This window comes from Megalops cyprinoides, chromosome 1 (genome assembly GCF_013368585.1).
Source record: "Megalops cyprinoides isolate fMegCyp1 chromosome 1, fMegCyp1.pri, whole genome shotgun sequence".
Taxonomy (NCBI): Eukaryota; Metazoa; Chordata; class Actinopteri; order Elopiformes; family Megalopidae; genus Megalops; species Megalops cyprinoides.
The window spans coordinates 25,175,486-25,202,659 of record NC_050583.1 but is presented as its reverse complement, the minus strand read 5'-3'; the positions used below and the strand labels follow the sequence as shown (position 1 = coordinate 25,202,659).

At 40.2% G+C, this 27,174-nt stretch overlaps 1 protein-coding gene across 3 annotated transcripts in view; it reads left to right on the top strand.

Moving 5' to 3' along the window:
• tom1l2 (target of myb1 like 2 membrane trafficking protein) overlaps positions 1-23,902 on the top strand; it is a 29,902-nt gene extending 6,000 nt beyond the window's left edge. Inside the window, exons 2-16 of one of the 3 annotated variants that reach the window (XM_036521270.1) lie at positions 1,895-1,979; positions 5,523-5,601; positions 5,899-6,048; positions 8,260-8,394; positions 8,731-8,907; positions 9,663-9,779; positions 10,414-10,547; positions 11,111-11,159; positions 13,473-13,644; positions 13,962-14,079; positions 14,279-14,354; positions 16,499-16,564; positions 19,561-19,620; positions 20,844-20,880; positions 21,131-23,902. In XM_036521270.1, coding sequence (XP_036377163.1) covers positions 1,895-1,979; positions 5,523-5,601; positions 5,899-6,048; positions 8,260-8,394; positions 8,731-8,907; positions 9,663-9,779; positions 10,414-10,547; positions 11,111-11,159; positions 13,473-13,644; positions 13,962-14,079; positions 14,279-14,354; positions 16,499-16,564; positions 19,561-19,620; positions 20,844-20,880; positions 21,131-21,285 — 1,610 coding nt within the window. In that variant the 3' untranslated portion in view covers positions 21,286-23,902. The remainder of the gene's footprint in view (positions 1-1,894; positions 1,980-5,522; positions 5,602-5,898; positions 6,049-8,259; positions 8,395-8,730; positions 8,908-9,662; positions 9,780-10,413; positions 10,548-11,110; positions 11,160-13,472; positions 13,645-13,961; positions 14,080-14,278; positions 14,355-16,498; positions 16,565-19,560; positions 19,621-20,843; positions 20,881-21,130) is intronic. The other 2 variants (XM_036521252.1, XM_036521261.1) reach the window with 2 other exon arrangements.
• The last annotated feature ends 3,272 nt before the right edge of the window (positions 23,903-27,174 follow it).

Sequence of the window (27,174 nt, the reverse complement as noted above, 5' to 3'; positions counted from 1 at the left end):
TTGTAATTGAACTGGTGGTTACCATGAGAACCATTCTTTCTTTTTGGTCCTAGTGTGTTGACCTCATTGCAGTTTGCATTACTTAATAGTTTTTTCTTCTCTACTTGTTTCACATCAATACTGTTCTCTGTGTTGCCAGCCAGATTGCAAGGCAGGGCTTGGGTGCCCGGAAGCTGCTTTCTGTCCCTGACAGATGTTCCCTGACCTATTCTTCTCAATTGTGGTGATCTTGAAGACTTTTTTGACTTAGGCTATTATGGTTTGTCCTGGTGGCATGTCCGCCCAGTCATCTTGCCTTATAAAAGCTAGCATTAAGTAACTGCTTGTGATAAAGCCCACACAGTTAACCGTCATTGATTTGAGCATCTGCTGAATGACAATAATGAAATGTAATGATTTCTGAAATAGGCAATCGGTTGCCATGGCTGCTCTTGAGGTTGTAGTTATTTAAGGTAAAGCACAAACATAAACCACTGCAATAGGAACTTTTTTTTTATTTATACATGAAGATCCACTGACAATTGCAGTCATTTGGGTTATCATGAACTTGAAATCTGGTAAGCTAATTCTCTTTTTTTTTAATTTACCAAGTAGAAGAATGAGGCTAACAATGTCAAGAATTGGGCTAGAAGGTTAAAAAGTTGGCCACGTTGTCTTTCTTATTTTGGTTTGTTGTTTTTATTCAGTGAACCTATAAGGGTAAGATTTTCTTATTTTGAGTCTAGATGTGTGTGCTGCCTCTCTTTTCCTGTAAGGGAACATCGATACGAAGGCCACAATTTGCAGTTTGCAGTTCTACATACTTCCTTTTATTCACAAAATGTTTTGAAGTATTTGTTGTAATACTGAATATATACCTTTCTTTAGACGTGTCAGTATATAAATATACCAGCGATTGTACACTCTTAATATCTTAGGAATGCTTAACCTGATTTCTCCAGCTTTGTGAAAAAAAATGATTTCACATTGCACCTATGGGAATTTAAGTGCAATTTGCAATTCAACAACTGGGTTTCCATAAAAAGTTTCCAGTTTTATTTCAAATGACCAATAGTCATGAAAATCTACCATCAAGAACACACAAGTCAGATATTCAGGTGTTGCTCACTTGCAAACTGCTTGAGAACACACATTACAAGGTGTTACATTTTAGTGATATTTTCATGGCAGTGTCCTTTGATTTGGTGTCATAGCTTGCTGGCATGTCTAGATGTTTAGGCCTTGACTGTTATTCAACCTTATCTCAATGTGTTTCTAATAAGAAAATACTTAAAAATGAATTGAATGAAATAGCTATCCGGTAAATTAAACACTCAGATAACGGGATAATGAACAACTAGCTGTCTGTACACAGTATGTGAATGGAAATTGGGCGGCGCACCTGATGTTTGGTTGTAAACACGATTGCACTGGAAAGATTACACAGTACACATGTTCTTTCACATTGCAATACACATGTCCTTTTGTAGAAACCACACAGGTACCCCTGGTGCTTTAACTATTCAGGCCAGCTTTGTGTCTTCATTTTCTACTTTGATTCAGAAGCTGGCTGTTGTATATAGGTCTCAGAGTTGCTAAACTGGGTTACACATGTTTTGGCATACAACTTTTATAACAGACGCAGCAGACCAAAATTATTGCTGATAATATGTAAGTTGAGGTTATCCACACTGCTGACCTTGCATAGCCTTTGTGTCCTCACATTCATGGGTGTAGGAATTTACTTTAGAGGTGAAATACAGTCTTCAAACTATGCACTAAATGCATGGATGGTAATAATGCCTTTAGGGTGATAGCCTGCATACAGATAGAGTTACTCTAATTACTCGCTATTTGTTCCAGATGTTTGACAGTGTCGTGTAATTTATTTCTTTTTACATTTTGTGTTTCTCAGAAAAGGCCACAGATGGGTCGCTTCAGAGCGAAGACTGGACACTGAATATGGAGATTTGCGATATCATCAACGAAACTGAGGAAGGGTGAGTAAAAGCACAGAGGGGGTGGCTCACGTTGGTGCTCTTTCCGATTCACTCGGCCATAAGCAACAGAGCAGCCACCACTGTGGAGCCCGTTATGCGAAGCCACTCCGACCAGGTGAAGTCGTTACTGCAAACAGTTATTAAGCATTTAACCTGATTTGGTCTGTCCTTTTACACATTGTGAACCTTGCAAGTACAGTTATTTCTCTGTTTGCACTCCAGCACTTTGTTATCCAAATGCATGCAAATCTGAGCACAGCCCTGGATTGTCTTGCATAGAAGGCAGCAGGTTTGGTGACATATGTAAATGATCCTTTTTGCTAATTCTCACAAGTTGTGGGTGCCGTGAGCTATGACTTAATCTATCCTAGATTTGGTGTTCACTCACTGACATCTAATGCAGTCTGAGATTTCTAAAATGAAGTTCTGTTGGAAAAGAACACAGTGTACTCATCTTTTAAGTAAAAAGTTGTAAATTATTGGCAAAATGAGCTTCTAAAATGAATAAATAAGGAAACACTAAAAATCTGGGCATTAACCATCTTGCTGTGTCACTCTTACGAAAGGTCCATTTTTATGACTGGTTCCTGTTCAAACAACACAAATTTTGCACAGAAATTTTCATATTTGCCCCCAACCACATTTACAACAAAGAGTAATGAACAATCATTTGACAAATTTACAAACAGTAATAAAATGGAAAATATTTAAAGATTGATACAGGCCTTAACTCTTATTTAACTCTAACTTAATTCATGTTGAACTTCTGGAGTATTTTTGCTCAGTGCTAGTGAGGACAGCATGGAAAAGCATGGAACCTCATGAATAATGCTTTTCAAAGAAATTCCAAGTGTCTGTGAATATCAAAGTATGAGGAATGAGCCTTTGGTGTCCTGAAAAAAAATGTAGATAATGGACCTGGGCTGGGCTCCTCAGCTGGGTGTGGTCTGATGGCTTTTTTGTTTAATGGGGTGACTCTGCCGTACAAGAATGTAATCCTCAGACAAACTGAAGCTAGTGACAGTCTGGGGGGAAAAGCAGAGCACTATACAGAAACCACTCCTCATACTTCCCACATGGTACTCTGTCACATAAAACTGATGCCGCTGCAAGTTGACCTAACCGTAGTTAAGGGTGTGTTAAACTCACATATTGTTATTATTGTTTTTTTCTGTTTTTGTGTCATTCCAGGCAAACCAGCTTATCCAGAAAGTGTGTCTAGTTTCAGTTGAAACAAACTGGTTGTATAGTGAAGCAGTGTTTCCTTTCCTGAATGGAATAAATGCAGACATATCTGCAAGTGTTATCAATATGTCTCAGGAGAGATAGAAGGAAGAGCTTTCTGGTACTGGCTGGCCAGCCTTCTCGACTGAAATTGTTGTTGCTTGGGTGTCTGCATGCAGATTTATCCAAGAATAGGAAAACGATAAATTGACACATTTAGACAATAGTTTCATCGATTTTGTGAGTTTGTATTTTCACAAAAACTGAGAACATAAGCTTGGTATTCTGACCATGGTGTTAAGTTATACACAATAAATAAAAACAGTAACAAAATCATGTGAAGGTACATAAGTTGAAGTGAGCAATCGTCATTTAAAATAAAATTTACCTGGACAGATGGACAGAGTTATGGTGAGAAGTATTATTATGGAAACTGAGGGAGATTTTAGGTGATGCATGCAGAAAAAATTAACATGGAGAAGAAAAAGACAAGGAATTAAGTGCAAAATGATCTATATTGGGCCATTGTATCCAAATACTGTTTGTTTAAATGAGGTTAGGTGGGACAGAAGTTAGGACTTGGCATCGGTGTGATTTTTGCTGTAGGATCCCTGAAAAAGGCTGAACTCTTGATCTTGTAGAAGTATGGGAGTAGGTCCCTAACCGCCATCCCAATTTTGGATGTGTCAGCGCTAAACACAATGGGTAACAAACATATACAGTAACTATTTACAATGTAGCATGGTAACACAGAGGCAATCTGGCAATTATAGGAAAATGTCATCATTGTGCACCATGTGTGCTCGTCACAAACCAGGTAAAATGTTTGAGTGGAAAGTCAGGTTACAGAGACACGCATTCACAAGCCGGGTGTGTGAGGTGGAGCACAATTTAACGTCACAGTACATTCCCTTTTACACTCCTGCTACAGCTGAAGGTGCCGCCCCAAGCCACATCAGTGGCCTGCCCTGAACTTTAACGTCCCTTGAGCAGGGTCGAAATGAGGTAGTAGGGAGGGTTTTTTACACTGACCTTTAAAAATTCAGATGAGTTTTTTCTATTTTTACTTTTATCAGGTTATGTCAATCCACATAGTATGTATTTACACATACACACAAAAGGTAAACCAGAGGCTTTCAGAATGCATAAAGTTACAGTCTTCTAGAATGTGATTTAGAGTTTTAGAAAGTGATGTTCTATGTTCTATGTATCAAAAAGTCTAAACCTATATGTTTAAATTTAGCTGTTGGGGTGCTTTGTTATCATTAAAACAATTTTTCTACATTTTTCTTGCTAACCCAACAGCTTGCTATCTGCCAAGAGCATCTGCAAGTATCAGCACAACATGTTTTGAAAGTAATATGTCTCTACCAGTCTTTCTTTCACAGTTTATACAGTTGCATGTTGAAAGTACTCTGATTTCACAGGAAATACAGCTATCAATTTTAAAAAATGTCACCTTAACCATGTTGATTACTGTGATTGTGCAACAGAAGATTAGAGAGAAGTCATACATGTTGTTAATGCACATTGTTTTTTGGTACAGTCTGGATTATTTTGTCATCCTCTGTGGGCTAAATATTATCAGTGTGAATGATGATTACACTGTTGACTATTGCAGCAATGAAAATAATCCTTGACTGTCTTATATTTATCTTCAAGACATAATTCAAACATCAAGGACAATATAGATAAGATTTGTGGGAAAATTCCTCTGTACTGTGTTCAGTTAAATTTTTTAATTCAGGTATCAGAATTCACATTGTGTCTTGTTTCTGTACATTTCCTAGTCTCACAGTTATTCTTCAGTGAATGGAATTCTCTCTAAAACATAAAAGGCATTTGATCCCTGGATCGCAGTGCCTCAAACCCACCCACGACACTCGTCAAAGCACTTTGTGCTTAATGCCCTTATTAGAAAATCCTTCTGATTGTGGGAGGACTTGTGGAGGGTGAGACTGGCCCCCATTTCTTTTCCCTTGGGCAGAAAAGATGACCTTTGTTTATGCACTGTTCGGCTTTTAGTGTCTCACAGCATCAAAATGATAATGGGTTTTTCCTTTTAGATTCTCCACCAGCCGACTTTTAGGGAAAGTACGGTGCACACAAATCCCCGTTAATTATAAATGCGCCTGTGCCATGGTTCCACCAAAATGAAAATGGAGGCTGTGGGTAAACTGAGTCATGGAGTGTCCCAGCTTTTTACACAATCTCAGTTTGTGCCAAAAAAACAAAGTTGCGCTCACAGAGTTCATTTGATGTCCTCTTTCTGCCGTTGCACTGCTGAAACTGAGCTGAATCCTTCTCCCATTGTTGTAGACCCAAAGACGCCATAAGGGCAGTGAAGAAGAGGCTGAACGGGAACCGAAATTACCGGGAGGTGATGCTGGCTCTCACCGTGAGTGTCCAAAGGAGACTTGTGAAGAGCCACTTTGGGTCTTTTAAACTGACAGTTTATCTCAGGCGCTTCACCTCACCGTGATCTTTGACCATATTTACTCATCTATAAATGTGTACACTGCACTTACGAACTCAAGAAAATCTGCAGTGTGAACATAATTGAAGTTGTATGCAAACAATTGCCTTCGGCTGGTGTATGTTATGCCCTCTGAGGATAGAACCCAAAATGCCAGCGCGCACAGATGCAAAAATACTGTATAGTTTTGGATTATGCCCCTTCATTTTCCTCTCACAGGTCCTGGAGACATGCGTGAAGAACTGTGGTCATCGTTTTCATGTTCTTGTCGCCAATCGGGACTTCATTGATGGGGTTCTGGTGAAAATAATTTCTCCTAAAACCAACCCACCCACTATAGTACAAGACAAAGTGCTCGCATTGATCCAGGTAATGAAAAATGTGTGAGATGTGTGCCTGTCCTTAATCAGTGTAGTGTATTAGGCTTGGAATGGCATATTTACTGTGTGTGATACCCCATTGTTGGAGGCAAGGCTACGTCTGTTTCACCTGTGAATGCCCCTGCAGGAGGAGACTGTCATTCTCACACGCTGCGACAGCATTACCAGAAATGTTAAACATGAGTGCACGACAGCTCATCAACTCTAAATGCCAGGAATACGATTGTTATTGCTGTTGCTATTTCATTATTTCATTCATTCATTATTTCTTTTATTCATTCTTTCTTTTTAAATTAATTTTATTATGGGAAGGTGCTGTCTGGGTGAACTTTTTTGTCAGGTGAATGCAGACCACATACTGTACATAAACTGAAATATTGGGGTAGTGCTATGTGATTTGTATATTCAGACTTCCCCTTTGGGCTGTGCAGCACAGAGGAAATTATGTGTTATACTAATGTTTTATAGCCAACACATTTAGCAGTAGTCACATAACTCTCCCTAGCAAGCCCCGGTGCATATTTATTTTAGATATGGCGCAAGCATACATGTACAGTGTGCAAACGTAGACAAAGGCTGTCTTCCACTGTGCTTTGGTTTAGACATTTTTTGGAAAATAAATAAGTTAATAAACATTTACATGTTTTTCTTTTTTCTGACAGAGCAGCTCGTTTATACTGGGACATGTAGTTTTAGTTTGTCACCAAGATTGTATTTACATTAATATCCTACATATCAATTTCCAGTTTAATATTTTTGCCATTGTAATGCCCTTGACAGACAAAGTCTTATGTACCAACCTACCAACTATCTTAGAACTTCTCTATGAAGAGAATTATGGTATTTTTTTCTGGATGGGCTCTGAAAGCTCAGGTCTGTCTGAGACGTCACTAAGATGGAGGACATGTCTTTCTCCAGGATGTTTAAACGGAATCAAAGTAGCAGACTGCAGACTGGCACAGCTGGGTAGAACTTAAGATATTATTTAGACAGATATCTCAGTCTGAACAGATTAGCTTTACTTATGAGAGTTAAACCACTTGACAGAACTGTCACTGACACAGTATTTAATGGGACATTGGATTGACTGTGCTTAAAGGGATAGACAGGTAGACTAAAAAGATGTCAGACAGAGCTGAATAGCACATGTACAGTGCCTGTAGTTTTGCAGCTAGGGGACTCCAGCGTAGCTCATACCCCCAGGTGTTGTGCTGACTGCAGCCAAGCATATGTCTGTCTCTAGTTACTTGGGACAGCTCAGGTAACCTGGAACAGCTCAAATGCGCTACTCTCTTACTGTGATGCCAAGTATTTATATCTTTTAACAGACCTTTGAGACTTGAATTTAGCTTCTGCTTACCAAGTGTATGTACTGTATGTCTCAACCTTTCAAGGAGATATTTTTAAGCAACTGTTTACAAATAGCATTACACAGGAATTTATTTCTCAATGTATTTGATTTTTTTTTTGTAAGCGTTAGTTTGCTGATTTTATGTCTGTCTCTCTGGAAGGGAACCACTGTACCACTCTTTGTGCCCTGTTCACAAAGACAGTCAAGCCATTGTTAGTACTGACAAGAACTAAATCAGCTATTTTTAAGTAAGCTGTGGAAGGAAGTCCTTTACTTTCTTCAGGCTGACACAGCATTAATGTGTAGAAGTATAAAAAGACTCTGACCAGTGCTTTGCTGTGGAAATAACACAGGAGAAAATGAGCTGTTTGACTAAATAATGGTTTCTCTGTTAACCATTTTGTGAGAGGTGGGTGGTTTCTGGGAATGTGTGTGCTGGACATGTAGTCCATTTCATGTGCACTCAGAAGAATGCCACTGTTGAACTCTCATAACGAACACCCTAAATCATGCATGAGACTTCCGTTTGTCTTGAGTCCAGACACCTGCTCACTGTAACTGTATACCTAGCTAAGGGCAGTACAGAGTCCCTGAGATGGTTCAAAACTGCATCACAACCTGTACCTTTTTCTACAGTAAATGTGCTTTTAATCTTTTCTGAAAGAGACTTAGTTAAGTCCAACAGCCATTTATACATTCTCTATCTAGGCCGTGAGTTAATTATTTTGCCCCTCCATGCATATTTTTGTGTGGTAGTCCTGTGAGAGTCTGTCTTGATGGTAGCTGTCAGGTGAAGCCTGTACAGAACATGCTAAAACGTGGCTGTTATCTGTTTCTTCATTGTCTCAGGCTTGGGCAGATGCCTTCAGGAGTAGTCCAGACCTGACCGGCGTGGTCCATATTTATGAGGAGCTGAAAAGGAAAGGCATTGAGTTCCCCATGGCAGACCTGGACACCCTGTCTCCTATCCACACACCACAGAGGGTGAGACACATGTCCAAGCCCTATGTATAGTACAGGTTCTTATGGCACTGCGTGGACATAAAGTTGCAAATCTTCATTAACCCGAACAGCTCAACAACAGTTATAAGATCCTCTTTGGGGATTATATGTGGCACAGTAAGTTTAGGAATTGCAAATAATATACAATGCTAAAAAGCATTACAACAAAATAATTTATTGCTGCAGATAAATGTAGCTGTCATAAATGCTGGCATATATCAGTGTTGGGAAATAAGGGAATGAGTTGCTCTCTGGCTGGTTTGATAGTTACACCCTAGCACTCCAGTAGAGGTAACGTTTGTCTTTTGTATTTTAAAGTTGTGTGCTGTGCAGAGTGCCCCTGAAGTGGAACCGGATGCCCACAAGTACAACCCCCCTCCCCAGTCCCATGTGGGCACTGCGCCCCCGTTCTCTGCCACTGTTCCCCCCACCTACTCTGCACCACAGATCCCCAGCCTGCAGGCCTCTGGGGCCATCAATCCCTCTGCTGAACAGGTAAGTTATATTGTACCCCTTATGCCCAGTCATACCTGTACCCCTGGTGTAGGCGGCTTTGCGACATCAATAGACTTGACCTTAGCTGACCTGTGTTGTGTAACCCTCATCTCATAGCATTTCTCACCACTCAGACCTCAAATGTCCATTACATAGTCCATATACATATTGGTTTATGAATTGCCCTAGCCGCTCCCAGAGTTCCAGCGTTTATCATTGTCCATCCTCAGCCTTTGCATGAACAGATGCTGCTGTTTCAGAACATTAGTGGTGACACCAGTGTCTTTGGTTTCTAGTCCTCTCTTTCCACTAATCCGTGCATGATCGTATCAGATTGTCAGAAAAGAGTCTTCAGTGCCTCGTTTGTTACAGTGATTCTGTTCCAGTGATATTAGTTATATTTCGAGTGGCTCTAAAAGTAACAAATCTCATTATATGGACGGCAGTGAATTGTAAGCTTTGTTTACTTGCCAATAGATTCCTCCAAAGAAATCTTGGAATACCTGGCACAAATTTCATTTTTATTTTTCAAGAGTTTTTTCTCTCTGCCATTTTCTTGCTTCTTGGCATGCCTGATTTTCTTAGTGAATGACTGACACTAGGCAAGTATTTTCAAAGGTTTTTCCAAAATCAACATGCCGCACGTCAGCATATCTCCAGCTGGGACAGCAAACACTCATATAAGCATGAAATCACAGAATAGGACGTTTCTGGGGTTCGTTTTGTGGTGTTTAAACCCGGCCCTCTGGGTCCAGATTGCCAGGCTGCGCAGTGAGCTGGACGTTGTGCGTGGAAACACCAAGGTGATGTCGGAGATGCTGACTGAGATGGTGCCAGGCCAGGAGGACCCCTCAGACCATGAGCTTCTGCAGGTGAGATTCAGAAACGCCCACGCCTTTGTTTCCATTCCATCCTGAGCAGGTGATCTCCTCATTACACTGTGGTAGCAGTGATTTCTTAAATACTCTGTAATGTGTGTTTTTATGATTTGTGGGAGTTAATCATGTCAAGGGGTTGTTAGAGTGATCACATTAGACACCACCTCACAAGTCACTGTCTGCATAATGCTGTCTACATTTTGTATCACTTTGTCCCAGCAGGATGATTGTTCATTTATTAGCTGTTTACAGGGAAATTTCATTTTGTAGTCTTCCCATTTTGTTGTTGACGTGTGTTAAAAGAGTGTTTTGTTAAAAGATTGTTAGACAGTGACACATGGACACATGGAAACTTTTTGCTGCTCTGTGGGGGAAATCTGTTTTACGACAAAAGGTTTAGAACCAGACAATTGCAACATGAGGTCCTTTTTTGGTAATTCCATAATTCCTTATTTGAGTCTGACACAGCCACTAGAGGGAGTGCTTCTACTGTTTCAAGGAGCTTTGTTTTAAAAACAGAATTGTGTGGACATGCACTGGCTTAAAAAATACCAAGAAATTGAAGCTCAGCAATGTAACTCCCCCCACAGTATGCAATTCAAAACTGAGGAAAGTATTCTGTCTTTAGGAGCTCAACCGTACCTGTAGAGCGATGCAGCAGCGGATAGTGGAGCTCATCTCCCGTGTCTCCAACGAGGAGGTGACTGAGGAGCTGCTCCATGTCAACGATGACCTCAACAACATCTTCCTGCGATATGAGAGGTGACCATACCTTGCCTCAGTGCCCTCATTCTCCGTCCCGAGATCCAAACCTTGTCTGTGTGCCCCAGCTGATGCTGTTGCGACACTGCAGTCTTTACAAAAAAATCCAGCAATGGACTGTTGTAAAGGCCATGCAATTATCATTTTATTGACCCTGTTAAAGGCTATTCGTTTTTTAAATCTTACCAATTGGTTTGGGTAAACACTGAATTTGAATAAGTTTGTTGTAATTGTATTGCAAGTGGTGTGTGCTCATAGTGTGAAAAGTATCCGCTGATTTTGCTGTATTTGAATATGCAAAATATGCGGTCTCCCGTAGCCATCTGTAGATGCAGTGAATGGCTAATAGTGGAAGGAGCCATGATTTAACTGCAAATGTAATTTTAGCTTAGACTGTTACATTTATTGATAAAAGTAAAACTATACATGGTTTAAAAATCCATGTGCATAAGGTTCTACAGAAATTAAAGCCGTGGTCGTTTAATTTACCCAGCCAATGTGGGTTTTGTAATTGGAAGTGAGTTAAGTGGTCTCCTTATGAGATATCTTGTGCCTTTTGTCAGGTATGAGAGGTACCGCACTGGCAGAGCTGCTCAGAAGGCCAATAATGGGGTGAGTATGGAGTCGCAGGGTAATGACATCACTGCCTAAAGGGAAATAACACCTCAAGCTAATTTGCTTCCTCTTTTACTGTGGAAGCGAATGCATGACCAATTACAAGTTTTATTTGTTTTTAACTAGTCTTTCTCATTGGCCCTGTAAGAATTTCATGCCGTAATGTCAGCCTTGTTGGTGTTACGCTCAACAGCAGTGTCCATCCTGTTGCTGTTACTGTATGTGTTCATTTTATTTGGTGGCCTTGTGTTTGGCTTTGGGTGCAGTACAGTTAGGTGTCATGCAAGAGCAAAAGACCGTCAGTGGGAATGCATGGTAATATTATGTTGTCTTTTCTGTTCTGTTATGGCTAGCTGAGGCAGGCAAGTATGAATGTTACCCCACGTCTGTCGTTTTTTTTTAATTTTGGTACAAGAAGAGTCACTTAACGGAATGTTGAAACATGGCTGACAGCACATGTCCTTCTCCATCTCATTTGGACCATGTGGCATGTTTTGACCGTCTGCTCCCCTGAACAGAAGCACGGGAATCAGGAATGGTGTTCCCTTACCCCTCCCTCCCACCCCCTCCGCTCCATCCACACTCCCAATGGATAGACAGCATGTTAAGGACAGTTGCTTGCCAGCATATCAGTATGGATTAGCTTCCATAAACACACCATTAATGTGACGTTGAAGCATTGTGTTCTCAGCCAAAATGTACAGGGGCAGCGCCATACTTCAAAGAGATATTTGGGCTGTTTAGTCATCCTTCTTTTAAGCCAATATGAAAGGCATCTAAAGAGCCTCTGAACCACAGTATTTTAAAGCCATCTGCCACTTTCTGCATTGTAAGCTCATTACAGCGGGCATGACTCTAGACTCTAGAATCACCAAACCATACAAAACCGTATTCAGATGTGACAAATTGAAAGATGGAGTTGAAAGTATTCTGGCAGGAAAATGTTTTTGTGTGAGTGGCAGAAAAACACAATTTCAGATCTCTGCGGTGACACTATGGCATGAGCTATGTATGCACCATCAATATTCTGTCCACCCTACAAAACTGGCAATTTATTCATTGACATTTCTTGAGCTGCATATGTACCTTAATTCCATGACATTCCTTACAACATGCAATTTGTTTATTGATATTTGTCTTGACATTTGTCATGAATATAAAGGTTATGATACCAAAAGCTGGTGTCAGGCTTTGGAAATTACTCATTGCTGCCCTCTATCTGCACATTTAAAAAAAAAAAAAAAAAAAAGCAGTCGGTAGGTGAAAGTCTGACAGAACAGTATTTAAGCGTTTCCATCATTATTTATTTTTCTAATGGGTGGAGGCAACTGTTTAGAAAAAAAACAAGAATTTTTGTCAAAACTTCTTAATCTGTTATCTTAGCGCTGTTTTAGATCAGAATAATTCCATCATAATATAGTCTAAATCATTTCAGAAAAAAAAAAAAAAAATCATGCTTGTTGCCAGGGGAGGAAGAGGATGGAAGCAGTCCTGTCCTTAATTCCATGATGATTCATACTGTCCTTAAGTCGCCCCACATAACCCTGGCGGACTTCACCAGCCCCCACACACGAGACACCAACAACATTTAGGAAAAAGCACAACCCGAGGTTTCTGTTGTGTTCAGCTCTGTGATTCCTGTGTGGCGCTGGCGAAACTGACAGAGATACTGAGAGCCATGGTCGCAGACCCAACCCCCTGTCCCTGCCGTTCTTCTGTCCTCAGTATGCCATCTGACATCCTGATTATGAAAACATTACTGCCAGGAACGTGGATCCACAATTACATGTTAGAAGTAATCCTTACTGTGCATGAATGAGTACACAGTATTGAATCTTCTGAATAAATGATCAAACCTTTAATAGAATTCTGTGGTAAGTGAAATAGAAATTCCAATGCTCTGAAAGAACATATGTGTTAACTACTTTTAATTGATTCCTGACTTTAAACAAGTATGAATATTTTTATGTGGTGTTGGGGGTTTAATGTCTTTGAATGACATTAAGTACAGTGTTTAGAGTGTTTCAAAAATTAAAGGTAGTATAAGTATGCGGTAGAATGAAGTCATGGGCTAAATCATTATTGCTATATATTTGCTAAAGTAGTTGTGGTAGCTAATTATCATCAGTTCACTACCTAAATCCCATCGGAATTCATTTCCACGCAAGCTGTGCATGAGGGGTCATTGGGTTGGAAGCTGGATATGTTCAGGAAGAATGTGAGCAGAGCCTGAGTGCAGCCGGCAGGCAGGGAGGCTTGTCTTTGTGTGACTGCCTTTGCCTGTCTCTGTGTCCGACTGTGTGTCCCCAGGTCCTCAGTGAGGCCACAGAGGACAACCTGATTGACCTGGGGCCAGGGTCACCTGCAGTGGTCAGTCCCATGGTGAGCGCCGTTCCCCCCTCCAGCCTGCCCCCAGCGGCCACAGCAGCCACGGCGCCCTCGTCCACGCCGGCCTCCCTGTCCACGCAGCTGGCTGGGCTGGGTGAGTCTCGCCCCTCTGTAAAATGTCAAGAACCCAGAATTACAGAGTTTCTTGATAAACAGCCAACAGTGAAACAGCTGATAAAAGGATAGGAGATGGAAAGATAATTTCGTCTGAAGTCTAATTCGCTCTCTTCTAAGTACATACATCATATTCGTACTGTTTCTTATGGTGCTGCACCAGATGATGTAAACTGGACTCTGGAGACCCTCAGTGCAACAAGCTGCATGATTTAACTGAGGCCTGTAAGATAATGTGGTCATTTTAGCTCAGTGGACATTGGACCTCATGCCTGTTTCTCAAATGCTGCCGTGTAGACATAGGTGCAGACAGCGTGAGTGGCACGCTCAGGTCCCTGCCCAGCTGTAACCCTCAGGATGACTTTGAAGTGTTTGCTCAGACCAGGACCGGCTCTCAACCAGAGCAGCGTAAAAAGTAAGTACTGTGCTGTGAAGAAGTCAGACATGCTCCTGTCGAACCAGATATCCCGCTGTGTTATCTGTCACTCAGTGCCTTGAGGACAGGGACATTAATCCTGTAAAGGCTTGTATGTTGGCTGGTTAGGAAATTAAGGGCTCACTGAAATCACACAATGGCTCTTCCATTCTGTAATTTTCCATTTGTTTGTTGCCAGTGTGAAGAGTGAAGACCCTCAGGCCTTAGGTGGCCTCGCCTCTGGTCTGGATGTCAGACAACAGAATGCTGGAGGGGTGAGTACACCAAAGCATAGTGGGAGGTGTAGTCTTTACATTTCTGTACCCTCTCAGGTTCCTTGTACTGACAGTGAGTGTGGGTGGTGTGCTGCAGAAATGGCTGACAAGGCTTGTGCGTCAGCTCAGAATTCCTGATTTAGGAACTGTTTTTGGATCTCCTCTCTGCATGGGTTGCTGTGTAATGTGCTGTTGACTTCAGCTTGAGCATGAGTCTAACCTGATCTGTACGTTTAAGAGACCATTCAGGTAGCCATATATGGGAGCGAGCTAAATAAATGCAACACATGCAGAATCTTGATTATTGCCTGGTAAGGGCATCAAACAAGGTGTTATATGAAAGAGTATGTCATTTTGGATTGTTACTTTTTATGCAGAATATGCTTATTGTCAGGGTCAGGTATATAGTGTACATTTTACATTTTATCCCTTTTTACAGATGAATATTTACAAAAAGCAGTTTAAGTTTAGTCCCTAGCTGAAATCTACAGTGGCAGGTTTCCCAGTTGCGATTTTAATCCCCAGCCAATTTGGTTACAGACAGACTTCCTTAACTGCTACTTTACACTGCTAACTTGTATGAGCTACCGAATTTTGATAGTGTTATGAGGCATTGGAACTTACACAGAACTTATCTCCTATCTTCTGACATGATCCCATCCCTGCAGAGATTTTCAATATCAAGTCAGTATTTTTCATTCTCACATACCCTGTCAAAAATGTCCTCAATGTCAGACAAAGGTATTGTTGGATTTGGCTGCTTTACAGTATAATTTTACGGATTCCTGTTGTTATTTTCTGCAAAATAATAGGAAGGGATAACCTAAGACCATGTTGCTAGCGATAGACAGGTCAGTTGATTGTTATGGAAAGGTTGTCTTTGTGGGTTATTTTAAAAGTTGTTTCAATTCTACGTCCTGAATAAGCATCAAAATGAGTCTTGACAAACTTTCTAGCAATTCTTACTCCTCTCAGGGGACATAGAAACACGGACAAAACCTCCTTTTCCTCCTTCCTCTTGATAGTGCATGCCATATTGTTCTGTATTTATGCCTTGCTGAATGGATCAACTTCAAACACTGTTGCGTCAAAGAGACTGAGGGATAGCAGTCAATCTGTAATTCATATTAGAGTTTGTCATTGTTTTCTGTAATTAAACTTAAAGGCAATTACTATAAGCAATTTTCAGTGTGAACCTATTTTATGGTGTTAAGATTTAGAATAACTGCATTTACAGTTACAGTTCCAGGGCAGGGAATATAGCCTCTGATTGTGTGCATTGCCGCTTACTAATGTAAGTGGCAATTCACAGAATCCAAAATCAATAATGATGACGTGGAAGTTGCCATTAATGAACCCTGTCTTGGACCCGAAGCAGCAGAGGTGTCCAGACATGGCTGGACTTTGCCTTATCGGAAGGTGTTGTGTGTGTTTTCTTTACTGTGTTAACGTTTAGCCTGCTGTGTATCAAAGTTTACAGGGATATCAATTAACAGCCCAGTCACAACCTTAAAAAAAATCCACGGGGCACATGATATTAATTCATATGCCAGTCAGTTGGGAGTTACTTTCAGCAGCCAAGAAATATAAGTGCAGCGATCACTTGCGGTAGTTTAGTTTGGTGCAAGAGAAGGTTTCAAGTGTGTAAATACAGAATAGAGCAGACAGAACAGGTGAGTGTGTGTAAACATATTTAAAGCAAAAAGTGAGTCCGTTGTCTTGAGAGGGGTTAAGTAGAAGTCAGTTTCAGACTGTTCAGACTCATAGTGGGAAAGGTGATAATTAAGCAACATTAAATGTCCCCCTGAAAACCTTGCAATTTCCTAATTGTTGAAATAGTAGTGCTTGTTGCACATATTACTGTTTGCACAATTTGGTAATGCCAGCTGAGGTGAAAGAAGAATATTAGAGAAAGTGTCGTAAGTAGGACTATAGACAACAAGAAGACTTGGAGAGTTATGTTTTTTTGATTGGATTTCTTCCTGTATTTTTTCCTTTTGATTTTGCTTATTTGTTTTTGTCATCAAAAATGTGTCCTTGTCCTTTTTTGGTGTGAGTTGTACATATTTTGTTTGGCTTACTCTGTTGATTCTGGGCAGCTGTTTTTCTTCACATGTTTAAGCCATTTTCTGTTGTTGATTCAGCTGAGGGTAAAAGATGGTAACGCAGACATGGAGCCAATAGACAGCTGGCTTATTACCCAAGGAATGGTGAGGATTTCACCAACACCGCTGTTCCTCCGTGTCCCTCCCCCCCTGGTGTCCCTGCCCCCCCCCCACGTACCCCGTCATGTCTCCTGACTGTGCCCCTGCACTGCTAAAACCAGCCCTGTTAAAACAGTAAAAGGGAGAGCCTTGAGTGACACCCTCTGCGTCCTTGAAATTCTCACAGACACTACAGGCCTGATTTAAGACTGGGGTCTTCAGAGCACAATTTGGAGCAATGCCATTACAATGAAAGTGTCAGCCTCAGGATTGCACCCAAAAAGGGCAAGCAGTCTTTCCAGCACTGTCACAGAGGTTGTTTAGTTCTGAGGACTGTGCACATTGATTTACAGTACTGTGTAAATGTTTCAAGATGACTTTTTATTTCAAGGCCTCAAAGCCTATTTCAAAAATTATTCTCAATTTATGTTATGAATGTGTTATATATAAATAACGAGGCATCCAAAACACTGTGTATTTATTCATTTCTATTGGATTGATTTTCATTTCATGCTGTTCATGTGTATTTATTTTTCCCTGATTTGGTATAGCAGAAAATGAAACATTTCAGAGTACTGTGTTTCAAGTTTGCCCATTAAAATGTTTTTTTTGGATGCAAACCACAGGTGCAGTTCAAGTGGAAACACAATTTTAATTCAGTGTGTTTATATTTCCCTTTGATGTGGTTTTGGGAAACCCAGAACCCTAGTAGAAGTCACACTCTGGACTGAGATATGAGTCATTTTTCTTGCCCCTGGTTTGCTCCGAGCTTTTTCTGTTCGCTCATGTTTTTAACTCCCTCTTCACCCGGGGATTGATTTTCTGTCAGTTTCATCGTGGGAAAATGCTGCCTTTTTTTCATGAAGTTCGGTTTCAAGCTCAATTTTGGAATATTTTTTTCTTGTTTCTTTCTGTTATTTTAATTTACGCTTGTCTCACCTTTCCATGATTTTTTTTAGCTACACGCTTTTGTAGTTGAGTTGGCCTTTTTTTGCCTCGATCAATTGCTGAAGTCATTGCCTATAACTAACTGGTCGGCTGGTCCGATCACAGGCCGCATGCACGCCAGTGCATGCTCCCACGGAAACTCTGACTGCCCATACGCACTGGGGGCTATTCACACGACAGCCGTCACACCAGTCACTCCCAATGGCCTCCTTCTGCTCGGTCCCTTTTACTGTTCAGATTCATTTCACAAGCTCATCTCCACCACCTTATCCATCACTGACTCAGAATGAAAAGGCTCGCTTGTTCCAACAGAGCAGGCTTGGGTTTTTCATTACAGAAGGACAGAATTAATCCAGGTTTGTTTAAAATAGGGACTGGAGACTCTTATTGCACGGCAGGTCCCTAATTCCTCCAGGAATGACCCCCTTCAGGAACAAAGGCCCCCACTGGCCATCAGATTTTACTGATATGCCATAGATATTACCCTGACCCTGAATCAGCTGGTCTGGAAGTCTGTCGATACAGTATGAAATAGTCTCTGCAATGTGTAAGAATGCATGAGATTGCGGTGTAATGGGAGTCTTACTGCCAATCATAATTTCATTCTCCAGCTGGTTACAGTCTTCCAAACATCCAAGCCTTAGGTATATGCTAAATGTAGTCCTGTACTAAAACTCTTAGATATTAACACATTAACAAGTGTGCTAGTTTTGTAAATATATTTGTCCTGATATGATGCTGTATTGAATGAATTGTGTGGATGATTAAGACAGCGTTGTCATGTCAGAGTTCCTTTTGTTTGTAGTTGTGTGAGCTAATGTGGATTCTCTGATGAGAGATTTTTTAATCATCACTTTGGGTCACCAGTTCATTTCATGGCCCTTGTAATTATCACAGTGCATTAAACAAAAAACTATATAGGAACTAAACATGAGCATTGGCCTACATGGTGCTGTACACATTTGGCCCAACTGCCCAATCTTATCACGTCCACTCATCTTCCCACTGTTGAGGCTCCCAGGTTTGTAAGTGCAGGGGAAAGTCCCCTGGCATCCTGAAAAAGGATGCTCAGGAGCTTTCAGGACCTGACCGTCAGAGACTAAATGACATCCCTCAGTGTCCCTGACACAGATATCTGCACAAAACAGGGTTTAGACTTTGCAAATGAGCCACCCCCTAGAACCATGGGCACTTACCATGGGTATTTAGGCCTAAGTAAGTCCAGTAGCTGAGAGGTGGAAGGTTAAGAGGATGGATAGTAAAAATTAAGCAGGTGAGACTACCACTGCAGGAGCAGTTATGTGCTATTGTGTTGCTGTAGGCTGTGTGACCACCATATTAGAAGAATTTGAAGTTGTGATCTGTTATGAGGAAATCTAAATGAAGCTGTGGAAAATACCAGCACCTAGTCTAGATTTCCCTCTGTGTCACTAAATATACTTTAAAAAGTTTGACTTTAGCTTTCAGCTTTACTCAAAGGGGGGTTTGTGTATTTGCCTTTCTCTGAGCTAGCTTTTTCCTTTTTCTAACTGGAGATCCATAATGTAGATCAATAGTGTCTCACACAAGGACGGCATGAAAGCGTCACTCTAATGTTTGTCATATTGTGTGTGCTTTAGAGGACAAAGAAATGAGCTTGGCTCCTGGAATGTCTAAGTAATCTGGCTGCAGCTGTGGACGGATCTCAGTGCAGACCTGCACTCTGCACAGCCAGTGCCCCATTTGCCTCAGTCATGAATTCTGTATCCGCAATCGATCTTCCCTCTAGTGCACCCTGAGATATTTCCCTGCCATTTCCACTCTCATTGCATGCCACGCGGCATTGTTCTTGCCTTCTCTGTAGAGTGTTGTGTGTGCGTGTGGTGCGCGTGTGGTGTGTGCCTTGTTTCATTTTTTTTTTTGTTTGTTCTGTTCAGTGATGTTCAATAATTGTGATTTGTGTTTTCATTTTGCCAGACTTTGCGTTGAAGTTGTTGTTGTTTTGTTTTGTTTTCGTTTTGGGAATATGTTGTGGCTTTGCCGGCCCTTGGTTTGTCCGTGGCTTTGCTCCGTAGATTCCCGTTGCGCAGTCCTCTGTCATGGATGACATAGAGGAGTGGCTCTGTACTGATGTGGTGAGACTTCTTTATCTTGATTTCATTCTCTCTGTTCCCCTTCTTTTCTGTTATAACATTATTAAATTATCTCACATAAGCAGATGCAACATGTTTCCTTTTCTTTACATTTTTCTTTTCCAATCAATGATATGATTTGTAGCATCTTGTTTCCCCAAATGGATATGGTGATGGTGTATTATAGGAAAGAGAGCTTTTTCAGTTATTTGTACTAACAACCTTCTAAGTTATGCTTGCTAATGCAGTCATACAGTCAGGGCAACACCAGGCAGTGTTGAAGTAGTCATCTTCTCAATGTGAAGCCATTTGTAATATCTTCTGTGTGCTTTACAATTGGCTGTGCCCTTCTGGTTTGTTCATATGCTGTACCTGAGTGAACTTGGTTGAACAGATGTAATTGATGGGTCAGGGTAGGGGTAGGGCTTGTGGTCTAACACCATATTGTCAGCGCACATTTAGATTATCGATCAACTTTACATAACTGAACCACTTAAAACACTTGAAATTGTGCATACTTTACCAAACTGCAATAGTGCAAGTGTAACATAGAAGAAGGGAAGTGTGTAGAGTTTAAAGGTTAAGATGCACCAGTGCTCTTAGTTATGAATAAACACATGCAGAAAAGTCAATATGTCAATATGCAGAAAATATTTTTCCCGTTTATATGACGAAACTCAATGAATCAGCGAAATGCAAAGAACTGACAAGTCATCTAGCTGTCTGTCTGGCTAAAAGTGTTTCCTGAGTATAAAATGGCCAGAATTTTAAAACATCCTAGTGGGTTGAAATATACCAATTATAAGATATAATATGGCGTATTATTTTTTCACACCTTAGTTGTGAGAAACAGATTAAGGGATAAACATATACCATATATAAATCTATACCATGTACATACACATATTCACATTTACTCAACATACACATACTCTCATTTATTTATAACTTGAAGAGGCATGTGGCAACATAAATAAGAATATTGCATATCTCTGTCAGAGACCAGAGCCCATTTGTGGAGGGAATAGGCTCATTTAGTCTGTTGTAGGAGCAGCTCTACCGTGTGTCCATGGGTGAATGTGGTCCCCCTTTTGTGAGGCCAGTCAGATACGTCCTGTCTGCACAGGTGTTGGGTTAAGAACGGAGAGGGGTGGGTGAGTTTTCCTGTAAAATTACTGCAAGTTAACCCACATCTTCATTTATTTATTTTTTTTTCTGGTGAACAGAAGGGGGATGAGGCTGAAGAGGGTGTGACAAGTGAAGGTATGGATGTAGACTGCATATTATATTTGTATTTTCCTAGTGTTCTTTTTGTTTTTCTGCTTTACGTGTTTGCTTTCTTTCATATTGAATGAACACTGGCATATTGAAGAGGTTTTGTTCCACACATTTCTAGAATCTTATGTAATGTCTGCAAAAATCTGCAATTTTTTTTAAAATTCTGCAATCTTACATTGGTGAATTGAGCTGTACTTCAGTGAACGTTATCGGCATTTCCACGCTTTCTCTACAGAGTTTGACAAGTTTCTAGAGGAGAGGGCTAAAGCAGCAGAGATGGTACCAACCTTGCCGTCGCCCCCTAGTGGAGAACCCACTCCCCCAGTGAGCGGCGCCAGTGGGAGTCGCAAGAAACCAGAGAGATCTGAAGATGCCCTCTTTGCCTTGTAGCATTCCAGCATAACCCTGTCATCCTCTGACCCCCTGGGCGCATACTGCTGCACTCTGCCCCAGCTCAGCTACAATGTACAAGGTCAGCTCTGTGCCAGTACCACGCCCAGTTCAACAACTCCTGGCTCAGCGCACCACTCATCATCAAAGATATTCAAGACAGCCGTTTTGTATGTCATATTTCCTTTTAGAGTGTAAAATCTCTTCAGGAGTACGGTTTTGCACGGTTTGGCACCCCCCTCCCCCACCACCCAGCTATAAAGGGAGATTAGCCAAGTGCAGTGAGAAATGGTTAATGAACATAGCAACTTTTCCGTCATGCTGCCTGTATGAACCCCTGCCAGCAACACATCTTACTAAAAGAAGCCCCAGTTGATACATGTTGGTTGGGACATACTGGATTATTTAAGTATGTTGTCTGATATATACTTTGGGATATTGGGATATTGATCACATGAATTTATCCAAAATATTCTTAATCTTTAATCTTCAGTGTATTTATTAACTTCATTAAGTTTGTTTTGGTTATGATTAGTCAGGTTGTATTTCTGTAAATCTGCCTTTGTTGAAACTTGCCATTTTTAAGGGAAGAGACAGGAATGAAGGGAGAGAGGGCATTGTAACGGTGTCTGAGTATATCCCCGTCAAATGCATTTATAAGGCTTTACTTGTCTGGGGCTGGACTGGCCTCTCACTGCATTCTGAATGCGGCCTGGGACACTACACTTGCTCATCTTTGAAGCATTGAAAAGGGAATTTAAAAGTGAGACATCTCTGAGTTTTGTTGTGTTACTGTTAATACCTGTAAAGGTACATGTCTGTCAATGAACATGGAGTCTTTATTCAGATAAGTAGTGAACAATTATGGTGCAATTTGAACAAGGCATGCTGCCACACAGTCAGTAAGTCTTGCTACCCCCCAGAGACACACCCTTTTGTGCTATGTATCTTTCAGTTTAGTGACAAACCTCTTAAACATTAAAACATTAAGGGAGTTTTTGGAATACCATATTGGCCTGGAAATAAGACTGTTCTCATCATAAGGCAACCTGGTTTGATGATGGGCTTTTTTTCAGAATTACAAAAAAGGTCTAAAAATGTGAGCATTGTCTTAGCATTGAAGGTCCAGCAAACTATTTTCATGTTTTGCAAAAACAAAAATATAATTTTCCTAATAGAAAATGTTAAGTGCTGCAATGTCAATCCATCAACTTGATGGCATTAAATAATTTATGCCATCTCTTAGATATATTTGCCCAGATCTTGAACTACTTCGACATGGTCACTGCAGGTAGGCTCATCCATTTCTCTACCACAGTGCACCAAGGCAACTCATAAATGCACATCTTTGCTTAGGCCAATGACCCCATATCTCGCCACTTAGAATTAGTTTTAACAATTTTGACTTCTACACGAGTTGTATTTTTAAAACTCATATTTTGGGAGGAAGAACACACCTTATATTCAGGCTAATACTCAAAACTCAATTGATACTAGTTATAGTATAGTGGTTCAAAACATTTTTGAAGTACTTTGAACAAGAACAAATCTGCAGTTAGATTCCTTTCTGCCCTTGCTGAAAGGCTTAGCTGTGTATCCTGCCTTATCAGAAAGTTTACTGATAGTGTTTTGCTGTGTTTATTATGTGTTCACGATGGTTACGTGGCCAAGCAGGAATTCCCCATTTTTTCTGCAGATATAAACTTTGGACTCTTCTGTAGTCACTTTCTAAAGCCTTGAAGCGCACTTCAGGAGAGGTTATTGTGATACTGAATAAGTAAAATTGCGGACCAAAGTTGGATTACATTTGGCAGAAATAGAAATAATGAAAAGAATGAAGGAGTTGCAAATATTGCATTTACTCATTGTTATTGAGTAGGTTCACGTATTTATTTTAGTGATTATTTAAAGGACAGAAGACATGGAGTATCTGCAAAATGGGTATCTGTATGTTTCTTTGTATACATACAAAATTATATACCCATGTTCACATAGACTGTAAACATAGCTCAGACACTGCATTTTACTGCAGTTTGTAGTTATTATGAATCACTACCTAATGTCTGTGTCAGAAGTTCTCCATAACTCCAGAATGATCTGTTTCTTCATATACAGTAAACATAAGAACATAGAATTAATGTTTGTTGAAATTACCCCTGCCACCCAACTCCTTTTATTTTTTATAAAGATCTTTTGAAATTCATAGAAAGATAATATGCAATGGTCAGAACTAACTAAAGCTTTTTGCAGGATCATTTATTTTTCAAGCAGTGTGTTGGATCTCCTCTTCTCAAATTGCAACATTTCTGGTTGAAACACTTAATTTTATTACTGTTTTAGGTTGCATAACATAGAGATTTAACCAACCTGAGAGCAGTGGAGAGGATGATTAAATCACTAGCTGAGGTATAAAGTAGAATATAATGAGGATTTCATAAAATACTTTAAATGCTGATGCTGAATAGGGTTAAGGGTCATGCAGGAGATATTTGTAAAAGACTTGTGATGCTAATGGTCCTTGTCTTGCTTCATGTCCGTTTCTACAATATTGACAAGAAACCATAATGAAGAGTGGGCTTTTCTGGTTGTGACCTTTGACTGTGAGCACTAGTCTCCCATGCATAACATGAAATGCACAGATATAATACTGAAAACACTAAAATTAAATTACAATGGCATCAGTTAGCTGGAGCCATTTGACCTTCACCATCAGGCCCCCTGACCTTGCTCACCAGGCGTGTCTCAGGTCTGCAGTACACAGGCAATCTTACAAGATGTGCGGCTGGTGTGGGAGGCAACAAGCTCCTTAACTTCATCAAATGTTATGTACAGTGTACTGTAAATGAGAATAAATTACACAACACTAATCAGCAAGTACCTTACTTGGTCAGTTATTAAAAACGATCTATCAAAATCCTGGGAAAGCATTCTTATCGCTTGCAGCTAAGATTTTTATATCTGTAATCACTTTAGAATGTTAGAAAATATTGACAAAACAAGAATAATTTATTTGTAATTTTCCTTTCAGGCTTCAATGTTTGAAAATGTATTTTAGAATATTAAAACAAAATGTTGTAATTAAATGGAACAGTCTGTTTTATCCATGGTAAATGTGTATTAACATTTTTTTCCTTTCCCCAGATGTTGAATTTTGTTCATTGGGTTTGTTTGTTTTTGTTATTTTTTCCTTTCTTTTCTGTTGGTAAACAACCTGTTGATATACTGGCTGATGTATGTTAAATTCTTGCTTTTCAGGCATGCGAATGGTAGAAGGAACTGGAAGATTGAATATTTCATAGATTAATTTAAATTCATTGCTTCCAGGGTCCTCTCTACCTGTGTACTTGTTTATTGGTCATGGTACTACCATTTTATGCAAGAGAGCACCCTTTTCCTCTCTGTAAAACTTTCCCATATAACTAATGAATTAATACCATAAGGGTATTTGTTGAAGAACTGTTTTATCCCTTGTAATTTCTCAGTTTGATGGCAGCCTTACCAACTACGAACAATTTACTAACATTTAAAGCTTAAGAAAACTAGCCCCTCTTTTGAATTTTCAAAGATGGTTTAACAGGAATCATCACTCGTGACTCAGTATTTTACTTACCAGTTGCATTTGGTTGGTGTGTGTGTGTGTGTCTGTGTGTGTGTGTGTGTATGTATGTATGTGTGTGTGTATGTATGTGTGTGTTCATGTGAAACTAATTTGGCAGTAGCAGCAATGTTCTGTTGAACTGGTTGAGAGAAAAAAAAGATGAACAATTGTAGGTATCGTAAGATGTATGTCAGAGCAGAGATGTCTGGTGAAGCAAAGGCCAATGGCTGGTCAGAGAATGTTCAGTTCTTGTGAGTTGTTCATCTGGCTTGCTCTGTATAACAATGAACCATTTCCCACAAGGACAAGGTTTAAGATGTCACTGGGACTATTACAGTGACTGGAACTGGTGTGTTTGTGTGGATTTATGTGCTAACTGCTGCTGTTACTTAAGTTGAGCTCTGCTGTTTGACTCTTGCATGTGTTGAACTCCAATAAAACACTAGCAGTGTGTGACCCATACTTCATGTTTTCTGTTTCTTTGAGAATAATGACTTATTTTTTGGAGACTGAAGAATAAATGTGACAGAAATCAGAGTAACTAAATTGTGATCTCAGTTTCTCTAGAAAGAACTTCTGTTCAAAATCAGCAGGCCATTAATGTGAGTCATAAGAATATAAAGTGTATTGACAAGAACAGGTCATTTGGCACAAACAGGCTCATCATTTTGCCTGTAGTAGCATAGAGTGTATCTAGCAGTGTATGCCTCTAATCTTGAACAGGTCAAGGGTTTCTAATTGCATTCAAAGTACTAGTCAGCTATTCTATGCATTCATAACTGCGAGAAAGCACACTTCCAAGCGTTGATGTGAAATTTACCTTAAAATACCATCTGCGCTCTGGTGATCTCAGCCTGTGCTCAGGTATACCTGTACAGCATGTAAATGTGTCTGAAGGTGTGGCTATGTTGAGGTATAGCTCCATGCAGATAAAAATATCTCCATGTAAAGGAAGGTTCACTAGCAACATCTTTGGCACTTGTAACTCAGTAAGTACACACAAACTCGTAACTGCAGAGTTACAACACCATGGTGTTTGTTATATGTAACTTTAGGGCTGTAGGATTTTTTTTTTTTTTTTTTTTTTTTTTTGGTGCTAGAAACCAAAAGCGTTTAGAACTGGAAAGACTGTAAACAGTCCTGACATGTTTTCCCATGCAGACAGTTCATTATTACAAACATTCCGTTTGTACTACAGGAGTTGTGGGAGGTAACAGATAACACTTCAGACCTGTAACATTTTGCCAAAGCCAGACTCACGGTCAAAAAATAAACATGGTACAGTTATGAACCGATTTCTATTATTGTAAGTTCAACGATATATTGTAAGCTTTGGTGTCTTCAGTGGACCGTCATGGTTTTATTGACCTCGTCATTATCTATACGCACATAACACTAGTGCCATGTGCAACATTTTTGATCATTAACACTCCCAAAATCTCGCAGTGAAATAATGAAATATGCGCTAATGTAGCCAAAACGACATTCTTGACCAAAGACTACCTCAGTTTGATATACCCGCCATCCTCGTATTGACTCGCTGAGTGAGAGTTGTGATGTGAAATCACCCCACTGTGTAGTTCTTCACTCTTATTGGTCAGCCCATCTAGTTCTAGAGGCGGAGACTTTGCTGGCCAAACTAACGAAAGCACCACGCCTCCCTCTATCCTAAATCTGCACATGGATGCAGCCAGTTTGTGGTGATTCCGGGGAGTTGCAGGAGGAAGTCCAGTCTATGCGTCTATGTTTACTTTTATCTCATCTCTAAACGCTTGTATTAAATGCATTTACTCCCAGGTAAACCTGGGACGTGTTAATTGGTTCACCTCTAAATGTATACTGAACCTGTCGTTTTATTTACCAGATAAGATGCACATTATACTTTGCAAGTGCTTTCATGATTGTAAACATATTCAGAAGGGGTTTATGCGGTTGCAACGGTTGTGTGTACTGCGCCTTTATTATTTATTTTTAGTAATGTCAATGGCTGAATATCACACAAACAACTAAAAGTAAAAGTAAGTGCACATCAGTGATGCGCCTGTAGCGCAGCTTTTCGCTTCCACGGATCCATCTATCGGCTGAACCACTCCCTTCATTTCTCTCGCGCGTGTTCTCCAAACACATAAATTTGCTAAAACGGTCACGCACATTTGGTTACTTATTTAAATATTATTAAAATTCATAGTTAACGAACTAGACACCGTACCTTCCTCACATATATACACGTGTTGTTGCTAGCCAGCTAAATATCAAGATGCATGTCGATCTGATAGGGAAATAGTTGATCG